Source organism: Phyllobates terribilis, unplaced genomic scaffold, assembly GCF_046119375.1.
Source record: "Phyllobates terribilis strain yellow unplaced genomic scaffold, ASM4611937v1 Scaffold_9__5_contigs__length_417890890, whole genome shotgun sequence".
Classification (NCBI taxonomy): domain Eukaryota; kingdom Metazoa; phylum Chordata; class Amphibia; order Anura; family Dendrobatidae; genus Phyllobates; species Phyllobates terribilis.
The window spans coordinates 407,757,991-407,775,795 of NW_027362769.1; the positions used below are offsets into that span (position 1 = coordinate 407,757,991).

Here is a 17,805-nt window from a genome sequence, read left to right on the forward strand (position 1 = left end):
GCCGTTCCGGAACAGAAGGTCTAACGAGAAACCAATCCCGGATGCAAATTGAATGAACTTTATTATTATCTGAGTCTCCAAAGAATAAAACTGTAGGGTGTAAAAGAAATCCTCTCACTGTTCACCTGTCAGTGTCTCAGACGGTGGGGAAAACAAAATTCTTAAGATTTTTTGCTAAAGCCGTTTCACTTTCTCACCTCATACTGTGTAGGAAGATATTGTGCAAGGAAGTAAAAACATATTCCCTTAAGAATTCAAACATTGACCCCCACTTGAAAGTCCAGTCAAAGGGAAAAAAAAAGTCAAGGCCTAAAGGAGGAGTAGATCAGATCTTAGCAACTTTCACATAGAAGAAGCTGTAAATAGAAGACTTTGGCCTTACGTCTTGGTGGTTTATTCTGAGAGCAGAGCGTTGAAGGTGCAGACATCTCATCAGCCATGGAGGATGAAGAAAGGAGGAGAAACATTAGATATTTCACTTTTGACAAATGTAAAAGGGGCAACCAGGGTTTTCAGAGAATCCTCCTGCAGCTGTTCGGGTACGTTGGCCATGGAAAGTCATCGTTTATCAACACGGTTCTGCGGGTCTGGTTCAACAGTGACTACAAAAATTGGGCAAATGCAGCTGATACAGATGAGGAAAACACGACGGAGAGGTTGACTTACCCGCTCACCGAGAACATTGTCCTGGTGGATAACAGGGGCTGCTCCAAAATGAACACATATGAAATTGGGGAGATCTTCGCCCAACTTGGTAAGAACTAAACAACAGGAAGGTGCGAGGGAAGACCTGGCTTCTTACTGACGTTCTCCAGGACATTGTCACTGTGATGTATCGTTGTTTTATAGTTTAGTAGTCTGGATTTCTGGGGCCATACTGTGTATATCAAGTGTGTGAATGTATTTAGGTCATTAAATATTTCATTGCCTCAATTCAGCAACTGAACCATCTAGATGTCCTTTCTTCTACCACCTATTATTAAGCCATAATGTTACTTATTAAAACAGAACACTTATTGTACTGAAGAAATTAGAACAAAAATTCAAAAAGAAATACGACCTACAGTTAGGTCCATATATATTTGGACAGAGAGAACATTTTTCTAATTTTGGTTCTAGACATTACCACAATGAATTTTAAACAAAACAATTCAGATGCAGTTGAAGTTCAGACTTTCAGCTTTCATTTGAGGGTATCCACATTAAAATTGGATGAAGGGTTTAGGAGTTTCAGCTCCTTAACATGTGCCACCCTGTTTTTAAAGGGACCAAAAGTAATTGGACAGATGAAATAATTGTAAATAAAATGTTCATTTCTAGTACTTGGTTGAAAACCCTTTGTTGGCAATGACTGCCTGAAGTCTTGAACTCATGGACATCACCAGACGCTGTGTTTCCTCCTTTCTGATGCTCTGCCAGGCCTTCACTGCGGTGGTTTTCAGTCTCTCCATTCTGCCCCCATGTCTCTCCATTCTGCCCCCATGTCTCTCCATCCTGCACCATGTCTCTCCATCCTGCACCATGTCTCTCCATTCTGCCCCCATGTCTCTCCATCCTGCCCCATGTCTCTCCATTCTGCCCCCATGTCTCTCCATTCTGCCCCATGTCTCTCCATCCTGCCCCCATGTCTCTCCATCCTGCACCATGTCTCTCCATCCTGCCCCATGTCTCTCCATTCTGCCCCCATGTCTCTCCATTCTGCCCCCATGTCTCTCCATCCTGCCCCATGTCTCTCCATTCTGCCCCCATGTCTCTCCATTCTGCCCCATGTCTCTCCATTCTGCCCCCATGTCTCTCCATTCTGCCCCATGTCTCTCCATTCTGCCCCCATGTCTCTCCATTCTGCCCCATGTCTCTCCATTCTGCCCCCATGTCTCTCCATTTTGCCCCCATGTCTCTCCATCCTGCACCATGTATCTCCATTCTGCCCCCATGTCTCTCCATTCTGCCCCATGTCTCTCCATCCTGCCCCCATGTCTCTCCATCCTGCACCATGTCTCTTCATCCTGCACCATGTCTCTCCATCCTGCACCTTGTCTCTCCATCCTGCACCATGTCTCTCCATCCTGCACCATGTCTCTCCATTCTGCCCCCAAGTCTCTCCATTCTGCCCCCATGTCTCTCCATTCTGCCCCATGTCTCTCCATTCTGCCCCATGTCTCTTCATCCTGCACCATGTCTCTTCATTCTGCACCATGTCTCTCCATTCTGCCCCCATGTCTCTCCATTCTGCCCCCATGTCTCTCCATTCTGCCCCCATGTCTCTCCATCCTGCCCCATGTCTCTCCATTCTGCCCCCATGTCTCTCCATTCTGCCCCATGTCTCTCCATTCTGCCCCCATGTCTCTCCATTCTGCCCCCATGTCTCTCCATCCTGCACCATGTCTCTCCATTCTGCCCCCATGTCTCTCCATTCTGCCCCATGTCTCTCCATCCTGCCCCCATGTCTCTCCATCCTGCACCATGTCTCTTCATCCTGCACCATGTCTCTCCATCCTGCACCTTGTCTCTCCATCCTGCACCATGTCTCTCCATCTTGCACCATGTCTCTCCATTCTGCCCCCATCTCTCTCCATTCTGCCCCCATGTCTCTCCATTCTGCCCCATGTCTCTCCATTCTGCCCCCATGTCTCTTCATCCTGCACCATGTCTCTTCATTCTGCACCATGTCTCTCCATTCTGCCCCCATGTCTCTCCATTCTGCCCCCATGTCTCTCCATTCTGCCCCCATGTCTCTCCATCCTGCCCCATGTCTCTCCATTCTGCCCCCATGTCTCTCCATTCTGCCCCATGTCTCTCCATTCTGCCCCATGTCTCTCCATTCTGCCCCCATGTCTCTTCATCCTGCACCATGTCTCTCCATTCTGCCCCCATGTCTCTCCATTCTGCCCCCATGTCTCTCCATTCTGCCCCCATGTCTCTCCATCCTGCACCATGTCTCTCCATTCTGCCCCCATGTCTCTCCATCCTGCACCTTGTCTCTCCATCCTGCACCATGTCTCTCCATTCTGCCCCCATGTCTCTCCATCCTGCACCATGTCTCTCCATTCTGCCCCCATGTCTCTCCATCCTGCACCTTGTCTCTCCATCCTGCACCATGTCTCTCCATCCTGCCACCATGTCTCTCCATTCTGCCCCCATGTCTCTCCATTCTGCCCCATGTCTCTCCATTCTGCCCCCATGTCTCTCCATCCTGCACCATGTCTCTCCATTCTGCCCCCAGTTCTCTCGATCCTGCACCATGTCTCTCCATTCTGCCCCCATGTCTCTCCATTCTGCCCCCATGTCTCTCCATTCTGCCCCCATGTCTCTCCATCCTGCACCATGTCTCTCCATTCTGCCCCATGTCTCTCCATTCTGCCCCATGTCTCTCCATTCTGCCCCATGTCTCTCCATTCTGCCCCATGTCTCTCCATTCTGCCCCCATGTCTCTTCATCCTGCACCATGTCTCTCCATTCTGCCCCCATGTCTCTCCGTTCTGCCCCCATGTCTCTCCATTCTGCCCCATGTCTCTCGATCCTGCACCATGTCTCTCCATTCTGCCCCCATGTCTCTCCATTCTGCCCCCATGTCTCTCCATTCTGCCCCCATGTCTCTCCATCCTGCACCATGTCTCTCCATTCTGCCCCATGTCTCTCGATCCTGCACCATGTCTCTCCATTCTGCCCCCATGTCTCTCCATTCTGCCCCCAAGTCTCTCCATTCTGCCCCCATGTCTCTCCATTCTGCCCCCATGTCTCTCCATTCTGCCCCAATGTCTCTTCATTCTGCCCCATGTCTCTCCATTCTGCCCCCATGTCTCTCCATCCTGCCCCCCATGTCTCTCCATCCTGCACCATGTCTCTCCATTCTGCCCCATCTCTCTCCATCCTGCCCCCCATGTCTCTCCATCCTGCACCATGTCTCTCCATCCTGCACCATGTTTCTCCATCCTGCACCATGTCTCTCCATCCTGCCCCCATGTCTCTCCATCCTGCACCATGTCTCTCCATTCTGCCCCCATGTCTCTCCATTCTGCCCCCATGTCTCTTCATCCTGCACCATGTCTCTTCATTCTGCACCATGTCTCTCCATTCTGCCCCCATGTCTCTCCATTCTGCCCCATGTCTCTCCATTCTGCCCCCATGTCTCTCCATCCTGCCCCATGTCTCTCCATTCTGCCCCCATGTCTCTCCATTCTGCCCCATGTCTCTCCATTCTGCCCCATGTCTCTCCATTCTGCCCCCATGTCTCTTCATCCTGCACCATGTCTCTCCATTCTGCCCCCATGTCTCTCCATTCTGCCCCCATGTCTCTCCATTCTGCCCCCATGTCTCTCCATCCTGCACCATGTCTCTCCATTCTGCCCCCATGTCTCTCCATCCTGCACCTTGTCTCTCCATCCTGCACCATGTCTCTCCATTCTGCCCCCATGTCTCTCCATCCTGCACCATGTCTCTCCATTCTGCCCCCATGTCTCTCCATCCTGCACCTTGTCTCTCCATCCTGCACCATGTCTCTCCATCCTGCCACCATGGCTCTCCATTCTGCCCCCATGTCTCTCCATTCTGCCCCATGTCTCTCCATTCTGCCCCCATGTCTCTCAATCCTGCACCATGTCTTTCCATTCTGCCCCCAGGTCTCTCCATCCTGCACCATGTCTCTCCATTCTGCCCCCATGTCTCTCCATTCTGTCCCCATGTCTCTCCATTCTGCCCCCATGTCTCTCCATCCTGCACCATGTCTCTCCATTCTGCCCCATGTCTCTCCATTCTGCCCCATGTCTCTCCATTCTGCCCCCATGTCTCTTCATTCTGCCCCCATGTCTCTCCGTTCTGCCCCCATGTCTCTCCATTCTGCCCCATGTCTCTCGATCCTGCACCATGTCTCTCCATTCTGCCCCCATGTCTCTCCATTCTGCCCCCATGTCTCTCCATTCTGCCCCCATGTCTCTCCATCCTGCACCATGTCTCTCCATTCTGCCCCATGTCTCTCGATCCTGCACCATGTCTCTCCATCCTGCACCATGTCTCTCCATTCTGCCCCCATGTCTCTCCATTCTGCCCCCAAGTCTCTCCATTCTGCCCCCATGTCTCTCCATTCTGCCCCCATGTCTCTCCATTCTGCCCCAATGTCTCTTCATTCTGCCCCATGTCTCTCCATTCTGCCCCCATGTCTCTCCATCCTGCCCCCCATGTCTCTCCATCCTGCACCATGTCTCTCCATTCTGCCCCATCTCTCTCCATCCTGCCCCCCATGTCTCTCCATCCTGCACCATGTCTCTCCATCCTGCACCATGTTTCTCCATCCTGCACCATGTCTCTCCATCCTGCCCCCATGTGTCTCCATCCTGCACCATGTCTCTCCATTCTGCCCCCATGTCTCTCCATTCAGCCCCAATGTCTCTTCATTCTGCCCCCATTTCTCTCCATCCTGCACCATGTCTCTCCATCCTGCCCCCATGTCTCTCCATCCTGCCCCCATGTCTCTCCATCCTGCCCCCATGGCTCTCCATCCTGCACCATGTCTCTCCATCCAGCCCCCATGTCCCTCCATCCTGCACCATGTCTCTCCATCCTGCACCATGTCTCTCCATCCTGCCCCCATGTCTCTCCATCCTGCCCCCATGTCTCTCCATCCTGCACCATGTCTCTCCATCCTGCCCCCATGTCTCTCCATTCTGCCACCATGTCTCTCCATCCTGCACCACATCTCTCCATCCTGCACCATGTCTCTCCATTCTGCCCCCATGTCTCTTCATCCTACACCATGTCTCTCCATCCTGCACCATGTCTCTCCATCCTGCCCCCATATCTCTCCATCCTGCCCCCATGTCTCTCCATCCTGCACCATGTCTCTCCATCCTGCCCCCATGTCTCTCCATCCTGCCCCCATGTCTCTCCATCCTGCTCCCCATGTCTCTCCATCCTGCACCATGTCTCTCCATCCTGCACCATGTCTCTCCATTCTGCCCCATGTCTCTCCATCCTGCACCATTTCTCTCCATTCTCCACCATGTCTCTCCATTCTGCCCCCATGTCTCTCCATCCTGCACCAAGTCTCTCCATCCTGCCCCCATGTCTCTCCATTCTGCCCCCATGTCTCTCCATCCTGCACCATGTTTCTCTATCATGCACCATGTCTCTCCATCCTGCCCCCATATCTCTCCATCCTGCCCCCATGTCTCTCCATTCTGCCCCCATGTCTCTTCATCCTGCACCATGTCTCTCCAATCTGCCCCCATGTCTCTCCATCCTGCCCCCATGTCTCTCCATTCTGCACCATGTCTCTCCATCCTGCCTTCCTCACCTCAGCTTGGTCTCTGAGCACCTTGTACTTCTGTGTCTTGCTCAGTGGTGGTCGGGCTCAGCCTCCTCACCTCGGCCGTGTCTCTGAGCACTGAGCACCTTGTACTTCTGTGTCTTGCTCAGTGGTGGTCGGGCTCAGCCTCCTCACCTCGGCCGTGTCTCTGAGCACTGAGCACCTTGTACTTCTGTGTCTTGCTCAGTGGTGGTCGGACTCAGCCTCCTCACCTCGGCTGTGTCTCTGAGCACTGAGCACCTTTTATTTCTGTGTCTTGCTCAGTGGTGGTCGGGCTCGGCCTCCTCACCTTGGCCGTGTGTCTGAGCACTGAACACCTTGTACTTCTGTGTCTTGCTCAGTGGTGGTCGGGCACGGCCTCCTCACCTCGGCCGCGTCTCTGAGCACTGAACACATTGTACTTCTGTGTCTTGCTCAGTGGTGGTCGGGCTCAGCCTCCTCACCTCGGCCATGCCTGAGCACTGAGCACCTTGTACTTCTGTGTCTTGTTCAGTGCTCAGAGACAAGGCCGAGGTGAGGAGGCCGAGCCCGACCACCACTGAACAAGAAACAGAGGTACAAAGTGCTCAGTGCTCAGAGACACGGCCGAGGTGAGGAGGCCGAGCCCGACCACCACTGAGCAAGACACAGAAGTACAAGGTGTTCAGTGCTCAGAGACACGGCCGAGGTGAGGAGGCTGAGCCCGACCACCACTGAGCAAGACACAGAAGTACAAGGTGTTCAGTGCTCAGAGACACAGCCGAGGTGAGAAGGCTGAGCCCGACCACCACTGAGCAAGACACAGAAGTACAAGGTGTTCAGTGCTCAGAGACACGGCTGAGGTGAGGAGGCTGAGCCCGACCACCACTGTGCAAGACACAGAAGTACGAAGTGTTCAGTGCTCAGAGACACGGCCGAGGTGAGGAGGCTGAGCCCGACCACCACTGAGCAAGACACAGAAGTACAAGGTGTTCAGTGCTCAGAGACACGGCCGAGGTGAGGAGGCTGAGCCCGACCACCACTGAGCTAGACACAGAAGTACAAGGTGTTCAGTGCTCAGAGACGAGGCCGAGGTGAGGAGGCTGAGCCGGACCACCACTGTGCAATACACAGAAGTACAAGGTGTTCAGTGGTGAGGAGGCCGAGCCCGACCATCTCGGCCGTGTCTCTGAGCACTGAACACTTTGTACCTCTGTGTCTTGTTCAGTGGTGGTCGGGCTCGGCCTCCTCACCTCGGCCGTGTCTGAGCACTGAACACCTTGTACTTCTATGTATTGCACAGTGGTGGTCGGGCTCAGCCTCGTCACCTCGGCCGCGTCTCTGAGCACTGAACACGTTGTACTTCTGTGTCTTGCTCAGTGGTGGTCGGGCTCAGCCTCCTCTTCTCGGCCATGCCTGAGCACTGAGCACCTTGTACTTCTGTGTCTTGCTCAGTGGTGGTCGGGCTCAGCCTCCTCACCTCGGCCATGCCTGAGCACTGAGCACCTTGTACTTCTGTGTCTTAGTCAGTGGTGGTCGGGCTCAGCCTCCGCACCTAAGCCGTGTCTCTGAGCACTGAACACCTTGTACTTCTGCGTCTTGCTCAGTGGTGGTCGGGCTCGGCCTTCTCACCTTGGCCATGCCTGAGCACTGAGCACCTTGTACTTCTGTGTCTTGCTCAGTGGTGGTCGGGCTCAGCCTCCTCGCCTTGGCCGTGTGTCTGAGCACTGAACAACTTGTACTTCTGTGTCTTGCTCAGCGGTGGTCGGGCTCAGCCTCCTCACCTAAGCCATGTCTCTGAGCACTGAACACCTTGTACTTCTGCGTCTTGCTCAGTGGTGGTCGGGCTCGACCTCCTCACCTTGGCCATGCCTGAGAACTGAGCACCTTGTACTTCTGTGTCTTGCTCAGTGGTGGTCGGGCTCAGCCTCCTCACCTTGGCCGCCTGTCTGAGAACTGAACACCTTGTACTTCTGTGTATTGCACAGTGGTGGTCGGGCTCAGCCTCCTCACCTCGGCCTGTGTCTCTGAGCACTGAACACCTTGTACTTCTGTGTATTGCTCTGTGGTGGTCGGGTTCAGCCTCCTCACCTCGGCCGTGTCTCTGAGCACTGAACACCTTGTACTTCTGTGTCTTGCTCAGTGGTGGTCGGGCTCAGCCTCCTCACCTCGTCCATGCCTGAGCACTGAACACCTTGTACTTCTGTGTCTTGTTCAATGCTCAGAGACATGGCCGAGGTGAGGAGGCCGAGCCCGACCACCACTGAACAAGACACAGAGGTACAAAGTGTTCAGTGCTCAGAGACACGGCCGAGGTGAGGAGGCCGAGCCCGACCACCACTGAACACCTTGTACTTTTGTGTCTTGCTCAATGGTGGTCGGGCTCAGCCTCCTCACCTCGGCCGTGTCTCTGAGCACTGAACACCTTGTACTTCTGTGTCTTGCTCAGTGGTGGTCGGGCTCAGCCTCCTCACCTCGGCCGTGTCTCTGAGCACTGAACACCTTGTACTTCTGTGTCTTGCTCAGTGGTGGTCGGGCTCAGCCTCCTCACCTCGGCCGTGTCTCTGAGCACTGAGCACCTTGTACTTTTGTGTCTTGCTCAGTGGTGGTCGGGCTCAGCCTCCTCACCTCAGCCGTGTCTCTGAGCACTGAACAACTTGCACTTCTGTGTCTTGCTCAGTGGTGGTCGGGCTCAGCCTCCTCACCTTGTCCGCCTGTCTGAGAACTGAACACCTTGTACTTCTGTGTCTTGCTCAGTGGTGGTCGGGCTCAGCCTCCTCACCTCGGCCGTGTCTCTGAGCACTGAACACCTTGTACTTCTGTGTCTTGCTCAGTGGTGGTCGGGCTCAGCCTTCTCACCTCGGCCGTGTCTCTGAGCACTGAGCACCTTGTACTTTTGTGTCTTGCTCAGTGGTGGTCGGGCTCAGCTACCTCACCTCGGCCGTGTCTCTGAGCACTTTGTACTTCTGTGTCTTGCTCAGTGGTGTTCGGGCTCAGCCTCCTCACTTTGGCCGTGTGTCTGAGCACTGAACACCTTTGTACTTCTGTGTCTTGCTCAGCGGTGGTCGGGCTCAGCCTCCTCACCTTGGCCGCCTGTCTGAGAACTGAACACCTTGTACTTCTGTGTATTGTTCAGTGGTGGTCGGGCTCAGCCTCCTCACCTCGTCCATGCCTGGGCACTGAACACCTTGTACTTCTGTGTCTTGATCAGTGCTCAGAGACATGGCCGAGGTGAGGAGGCCGAGCCCGACCACCACTGAACAAGACACAGAGGTACAAAGTGTTCAGTGCTCAGAGACACGGCCGAGGTGAGGAGGCCGAGCCCGACCACCACTGAACACCTTGTACTTTTCTGTCTTGCTCAGTGGTGGTCGGGCTCAGCCTCCTCACCTCGGCTGTGTCTCTGAGCACTGAACACCTTGTACTTCTGTGTCTTGCTCAGTGGTGGTCGGGCTCAGCCTCCTCACCTCGGCCGTGTCTCTGAGCACCTTATACTTCTGTGTCTTGCTCAGTGGTGGTCGTGCTCAGCCTCCTCACCTCGGCCGTGTCTCTGAGCACTGAACACTTTGTACTTCTGTGTCTTGCTCAGTGGTGGTCGGGCTCAGCCTCCTCACCTCGGCCGTGTCTCTGAGCACTGAACACCTTGTACTTCTGTGTCTTGCTCAGTGGTGGTCGGGCTCAGCCTCCTCACCTCGGCCGTGTCTCTGAGCACTGAGCACCTTGTACTTCTGTGTCTTGCTCAGTGGTGGTCGGGCTCAGCCTCCTCACCTCGGCCGTGTCTCTGAGCACCTTATACTTCTGTGTCTTAGTCAGTGGTGGTTGGGCTCAGCCTCCTCACCTCGGCCGTGTCTCTGAGCACTGAACACCTTGTAATTCTGTGTCTTGCTCAGTGGTGGTCGGGCTCAGCCTCCTCACCTCGGCCATGTCTCTGAGCACTGAGCACCTTGTACTTTTGTGTCTTGCTCAGTGGTGGTCGGGCTCAGCCTCCTCACCTCGGCCGTGTCTCTGAGCACCTTATACTTCTGTGTCTTGCTCAGTGGTGGTCGTGCTCAGCCTCCTCACCTCGGCCGTGTCTCTGAGCACTGAACACTTTGTACTTCTGTGTCTTGCTCAGTGGTGGTCGGGCTCAGCCTCCTCACCTCGGCCGTGTCTCTGAGCACTGAACACCTTGTACTTCTGTGTCTTGCTTCAGTGGTGGTCGGGCTCAGCCTCCTCACCTCGGCCGTGTCTCTGAGCACTGAACACCTTGTACTTCTGTGTCTTGCTCAGTGGTGGTCGGGCTCAGCCTCCTCACCTCGGCCGTGTCTCTGAGCACTGAACACCTTGTACTTCTGTGTCTTGCTCAGTGGTGGTCGGGCTCAGCCTCCTCACTTTGGCCGTTTGTCTGAGCACTGAACACCTTGTACTTTTGTGTCTTGCTCAGCGGTGGTCGGGCTCAGCCTCCTCACCTTGGCCGCCTGTCTGAGAACTGAACACCTTGTACTTCTGTGTATTGCTCAGTGGTGGTCGGGCTCAGCCTCCTCACCTCGTCCATGCCTGAGCACTGAACACCTTGTACTTCTGTGTCTTGTTCAGTGCTCAGAGACATGGCCGAGGTGAGGAGACCGAGCCCGACCACCACTGAACAAGACACAGAGGTACAAAGTGTTCAGTGCTCAGAGACACGGCCGAGGTGAGGAGGCCGAGCCCGACCACCACTGAACACCTTGTACTTTTCTGTCTTGCTCAGTGGTGGTCGGGCTCAGCCTCCTCACCTCGGCTGTGTCTCTGAGCACTGAGCACCTTGTACTTTTCTGTCTTGCTCAGTGGTGGTCGGGCTCAGCCTCCTCACCTCAGCCGTGTCTCTGAGCACTGAACAACTTGTACTTCTGTGTCTTGCTCAGTGGTGGTCGGGCTCAGCCTCCTCACCTCAGCCGTGTCTCTGAGCACTGAACAACTTGCACTTCTGTGTCTTGCTCAGTGGTGGTCGGGCTCAGCCTCCTCACCTTGTCCGCCTGTCTGAGAACTGAACACCTTGTACTTCTGTGTCTTGCTCAGTGGTGGTCGGGCTCAGCCTCCTCGCCTCGGCCGTGTCTCTGAGCACTGAACACCTTGTACTTCTGTGTCTTGCTCAGTGGTGGTCGGACTCAGCCTCCTCACCTCGGCCGTGTCTCTGAGCACTGAGCACCTTGTACTTTTGTGTCTTGCTCAGTGGTGGTCGGGCTCAGCCTCCTCACCTCGGCTGTGTCTCTGAGCACCTTATACTTCTGTGTCTTGCTCAGTGGTGGTCGGGCTCAGCCTCCTCACTTTGGCCGTGTGTCTGAGCACTGAACACCTTGTACTTCTGTGTCTTGCTCAGCGGTGGTCGGGCTCAGCCTCCTCACCTTGGCCGCCTGTCTGAGAACTGAACACCTTGTACTTCTGTGTATTGCTCAGTGGTGGTCGGGCTCAGCCTCCTCACCTCGTCCATGCATGAGCACTGAACACCTTGTACTTCTGTGTCTTGTTCAGTGCTCAGAGACATGGCCGAGGTGAGGAGGCCGAGCCCGACCACCACTGAACAAGACACAGAGGTACAAAGGGTTCAGTGCTCAGAGACACGGCCGAGGTGAGGAGGCCGAGCCCGACCACCACTGAACACCTTGTACTTTTCTGTCTTGCTCAGTGGTGGTCGGGCTCAGCCTCCTCACCTCGGCTGTGTCTCTGAGCACTGAACACCTTGTACTTCTGTGTCTTGCTCAGTGGTGGTCGGGCTCAGCCTCCTCACCTCGGCCGTGTCTCTGAGCACCTTATACTTCTGTGTCTTGCTCAGTGGTGGTCGTGCTCAGCCTCCTCACCTCGGCCGTGTCTCTGAGCACTGAACACTTTGTACTTCTGTGTCTTGCTCAGTGGTGGTCGGGCTCAGCCTCCTCACCTCGGCCGTGTCTCTGAGCACCTTATACTTCTGTGTCTTGCTCAGTGGTGGTCGTGCTCAGCCCCCTCACCTCGGCCGTGTCTCTGAGCACTGAGCACCTTGTACTTTTGTGTCTTGCTCAGTGGTGGTCGGGCTCAGCCTCCTCACCTCAGGCGTGTCTCTGAGCACTGAACTTGTACTTCTGTGTCTTGCTCAATGGTGGTCGGGCTCAGCCTCCTCACCTCGGCCGTGTCTCTGAGCACTGAGCACCTTGTACTTCTGTGTCTTGCTCAGTGGTGGTTGGGCTCAGCCTCCTCACCTCGGCCGTGTCTCTGAGCACTGAACACCTTGTACTTCTGTGTCTTGCTCAGTGGTGGTCGGGCTCAGCCTCCTCACCTCGGCCATGTCTCTGAGCACTGAGCACCTTGTACTTTTGTGTCTTGCTCAGTGGTGGTCGGGCTCAGCCTCCTCACCTCGGCCGTGTCTCTGAGCACCTTATACTTCTGTGTCTTGCTCAGTGGTGGTCGTGCTCAGCCTCCTCACCTCGGCCGTGTCTCTGAGCACTGAACACTTTGTACTTCTGTGTCTTGCTCAGTGGTGGTCGGGCTCAGCCTCCTCACCTCGGCCGTGTCTCTGAGCACTGAACACCTTGTACTTCTGTGTCTTGCTTCAGTGGTGGTCGGGCTCAGCCTCCTCACCTTGGCCGTGTGTCTGAGCACTGAACACCTTATACGTCTGTGTCTTGCTCAGTCGTGGTCGGGCTCAGCCTCCTCACCTCGGCCGTGTCTCTGAGCACTGAGCACCTTGTACTTCTGTGTCTTGCTCAGTGGTGGTCGGGCTCAGCCTCCTCACCTCGGCCGTGTCTCTGAGCACTGAGCACCTTGTACTTCTGTGTCTTGCTCAGTGGTGGTCGGACTCAGCCTCCTCACCTCGGCTGTGTCTCTGAGCACTGAGCACCTTTTATTTCTGTGTCTTGCTCAGTGGTGGTCGGGCTCGGCCTCCTCACCTTGGCCGCGTGTCTGAGCACTGAACACCTTGTACTTCTGTGTCTTGCTCAGTGGTGGTCGGGCACGGCCTCCTCACCTCGGCCGCGTCTCTGAGCACTGAACACATTGTACTTCTGTGTCTTGCTCAGTGGTGGTCGGGCTCAGCCTCCTCACCTCGGCCATGCCTGAGCACTGAGCACCTTGTACTTCTGTGTGTTGTTCAGTGCTCAGAGACAAGGCCGAGGTGAGGAGGCCGAGCCCGACCACCACTGAACAAGAAACAGAGGTACAAAGTGTTCAGTGCTCAGAGACACGGCCGAGGTGAGGAGGCCGAGCCCGACCACCACTGAGCAAGACACAGAAGTACAAGGTGTTCAGTGCTCAGAGACACGGCCGAGGTGAGGAGGCTGAGCCCGACCACCACTGAGCAAGACACAGAAGTACAAGGTGTTCAGTGCTCAGAGACACAGCCGAGGTGAGAAGGCTGAGCCCGACCACCACTGAGCAAGACACAGAAGTACAAAGTGTTCAGTGCTCAGAGACACGGCCGAGGTGAGGAGGCTGAGCCCGACCACCACTGAGCAAGACACAGAAGTACAAGGTGTTCAGTGCTCAGAGACACGGCTGAGGTGAGGAGGCTGAGCCCGACCACCACTGAGCAAGACACAGAAGTACGAAGTGTTCAGTGCTCAGAGACACGGCCGAGGTGAGGAGTCTGAGCCCGACCACCACTGAGCAAGACACAGAAGTACAAGGTGTTCAGTGCTCAGAGACACGGCCGAGGTGAGGAGGCTGAGCCCGACCACCACTGAGCTAGACACAGAAGTACAAGGTGTTCAGTGCTCAGAGACACGGCCGAGGTGAGAAGGCTGAGCCCGACCACCACTGAGCAAGACACAGAAGTACAAGGTGTTCAGTGCTCAGAGACACGCCCGAGGTGAGGAGGCTGAGCCGGACCACCACTGTGCAATACACAGAAGTACAAGGTGTTCAGTGGTGGTCGGGCTCGGCCTCCTCATCTCGGCCGTGTCTCTGAGCACTGAACACTTTGTACCTCTGTGTCTTGTTCAGTGGTGGTCGGGCTCGGCCTCCTCACCTCGGCCGTGTCTGAGCACTGAACACCTTGTACTTCTATGTATTGCACAGTGGTGGTCGGGCTCAGCCTCCTCACCTCGGCCGCGTCTCTGAGCACTGAACACGTTGTACTTCTGTGTCTTGCTCAGTGGTGGTCGGGCTCAGCCTCCTCACCTCGGCCATGCCTGAGCACTGAGCACCTTGTACTTCTGTGTCTTGCTCAGTGGTGGTCGGGCTCAGCCTCCTCACCTCGGCCATGCCTGAGCACTGAGCACCTTGTACTTCTGTGTGTTAGTCAGTGGTGGTCGGGCTCAGCCTCCTCACCTAAGCCGCGTCTCTGAGCACTGAACACCTTGTACTTCTGCGTCTTGCTCAGTGGTGGTCGGGCTCGGCCTTCTCACCTTGGCCATGCCTGAGCACTGAGCACCTTGTACTTCTGTGTCTTGCTCAGTGGTGGTCGGGCTCAGCCTCCTCGCCTTGGCCGTGTGTCTGAGCACTGAACAACTTGTACTTCTGTGTCTTGCTCAGCGGTGGTCGGGCTCAGCCTCCTCACCTAAGCCATGTCTCTGAGCACTGAACACCTTGTACTTCTGCGTCTTGCTCAGTGGTGGTCGGGCTCGACCTCCTCACCTTGGCCATGCCTGAGAACTGAGCACCTTGTACTTCTGTGTCTTGCTCAGTGGTGGTCGGGCTCAGCCTCCTCACCTTGGCCGCCTGTCTGAGAACTGAACACCTTGTACTTCTGTGTATTGCACAGTGGTGGTCGGGCTCAGCCTCCTCACCTCGGCCGTGTCTCTGAGCACTGAACACCTTGTACTTCTGTGTATTGCTCTGTGGTGGTCGGGTTCAGCCTCCTCACCTCGGCCGTGTCTCTGAGCACTGAACACCTTGTACTTCTGTGTCTTGCTCAGTGGTGGTCGGGCTCAGCCTCCTCACCTCGTCCATGCCTGAGCACTGAACACCTTGTACTTCTGTGTCTTGTTCAATGCTCAGAGACATGGCCGAGGTGAGGAGGCCGAGCCCGACCACCACTGAACAAGACACAGAGGTACAAAGTGTTCAGTGCTCAGAGACATGGCCGAGGTGAGGAGGCCGAGCCCGACCACCACTGAACACCTTGTACTTTTGTGTCTTGCTCAATGGTGGTCGGGCTCAGCCTCCTCACCTCGGCCGTGTCTCTGAGCACTGAACACCTTGTACTTCTGTGTCTTGCTCAGTGGTGGTCGGGCTCAGCCTCCTCACCTCGGCCGTATCTCTGAGCACTGAACACCTTGTACTTCTGTGTCTTGCTCAGTGGTGGTCGGGCTCAGCCTCCTCACCTCGGCCGTGTCTCTGAGCACTGAGCACCTTGTACTTTTGTGTCTTGCTCAGTGGTGGTCGGGCTCAGCCTCCTCACCTCAGCCGTGTCTCTGAGCACTGAACAACTTGCACTTCTGTGTCTTGCTCAGTGGTGGTCGGGCTCAGCCTCCTCACCTTGTCCGCCTGTCTGAGAACTGAACACCTTGTACTTCTGTGTCTTGCTCAGTGGTGGTCGGGCTCAGCCTCCTCACCTCGGCCGTGTCTCTGAGCACTGAACACCTTGTACTTCTGTGTCTTGCTCAGTGGTGGTCGGGCTCAGCCTCCTCACCTCGGCCGTGTCTCTGAGCACTGAGCACCTTGTACTTTTGTGTCTTGCTCAGTGGTGGTCGGGCTCAGCCACCTCACCTCGGCTGTGTCTCTGAGCACCTTATACTTCTGTGTCTTGCTCAGTGGTGGTCGTGCTCAGCCTTCTCACCTCGGCCGTGTCTCTGAGCACTGAACACTTTGTACTTCTGTGTCTTGCTCAGTGGTGGTCGGGCTCAGCCTCCTCACTTTGGCCGTGTGTCTGAGCACTGAACACCTTTGTACTTCTGTGTCTTGCTCTGCGGTGGTCGGGCTCAGCCTCCTCACCTTGGCCGCCTGTCTGAGAACTGAACACCTTGTACTTCTGTGTATTGTTCAGTGGTGGTCGGGCTCAGCCTCCTCACCTCGTCCATGCCTGAGCACTGAACACCTTGTACTTCTGTGTCTTGATCAGTGCTCAGAGACATGGCCGAGGTGAGGAGGCCGAGCCCGACCACCACTGAACAAGACACAGAGGTACAAAGTGTTCAGTGCTCAGAGACACGGCCGAGGTGAGGAGGCCGAGCCCGACCACCACTGAACACCTTGTACTTTTCTGTCTTGCTCAGTGGTGGTCGGGCTCAGCCTCCTCACCTCGGCTGTGTCTCTGAGCACTGAACACCTTGTACTTCTGTGTCTTGCTCAGTGGTGGTCGGGCTCAGCCTCCTCACCTCGGCCGTGTCTCTGAGCACCTTATACTTCTGTGTCTTGCTCAGTGGTGGTCGTGCTCAGCCTCCTCACCTCGGCTGTGTCTCTGAGCACTGAACACTTTGTACTTCTGCGTCTTGCTCAGTGGTGGTCGGGCTCAGCCTCCTCACCTCGGCCGTGTCTCTGAGCACTGAACACCTTGTACTTCTGTGTCTTGCTCAGTGGTGGTCGGGCTCAGCCTCCTCACCTCGGCCGTGTCTCTGAGCACTGAGCACCTTGTACTTTTGTGTCTTGCTCAGTGGTGGTCGGGCTCAGCCTCCACACCTCAGCCGTGTCTCTGAGCACTGAACAACTTGTACTTCTGTGTCTTGCTCAGTGGTGGTCGGGCTCAGCCTCCTCACCTCGGCCATGTCTCTGAGCACTGAGCACCTTGTACTTCTGTGTCTTGCTCAGTGGTGGTTGGGCTCAGCCTCCTCACCTCGGCCGTGTCTCTGAGCACTGAACACCTTGTACTTCTGTGTCTTGCTCAGTGGTGGTCGGGCTCAGCCTCCTCACCTCGGCCATGTCTCTGAGCACTGAGCACCTTGTACTTTTGTGTCTTGCTCAGTGGTGGTCGGGCTCAGCCTCCTCACCTCGGCCGTGTCTCTGAGCACCTTATACTTCTGTGTCTTGCTCAGTGGTGGTCGTGCTCAGCCTCCTCACCTCGGCCGTGTCTCTGAGCACTGAACACTTTGTACTTCTGTGTCTTGCTCAGTGGTGGTCGGGCTCAGCCTCCTCACCTCGGCCGTGTCTCTGAGCACTGAACACCTTGTACTTCTGTGTCTTGCTTCAGTGGTGGTCGGGCTCAGCCTCCTCACCTTGGCCGTGTGTCTGAGCACTGAACATCTTGTACGTCTGTGTCTTGCTCAGTGGTGGTCGGGCTCAGCCTCCTCACTTTGGCCGTGTGTCTGAGCACTGAACACCTTGTACTTCTGTGTCTTGCTCAGCGGTGGTCGGGCTCAGCCTCCTCACCTTGGCCGCCTGTCTGAGAACTGAACACCTTGTACTTCTGTGTATTGCTCAGTGGTGGTCGGGCTCAGCCTCCTCACCTCGTCCATGCCTGAGCACTGAACACCTTGTACTTCTGTGTCTTGTTCAGTGCTCAGAGACATGGCCGAGGTGAGGAGACCGAGCCCGACCACCACTGAATAAGACACAGAGGTACAAAGTGTTCAGTGCTCAGAGACACGGCCGAGGTGAGGAGGCCGAGCCCGACCACCACTGAACACCTTGTACTTTTCTGTCTTGCTCAGTGGTGGTCGGGCTCAGCCTCCTCACCTCGGCTG

General features: G+C 55.6%; 1 protein-coding gene across 1 annotated transcript in view; it reads left to right on the forward strand.

Annotated features, from left to right (window-relative positions):
- Positions 1–313: 313 nt before the first annotated feature.
- LOC141162650 (uncharacterized) overlaps positions 314–17,805 on the forward strand; it is a 155,592-nt gene continuing 138,100 nt past the window's right edge. Inside the window, exon 1 of the mRNA XM_073648980.1 lies at positions 314–754. Within this exon, the coding sequence (XP_073505081.1) occupies positions 439–754 (316 nt within the window). The 5' untranslated portion in view covers positions 314–438. The remainder of the gene's footprint in view (positions 755–17,805) is intronic.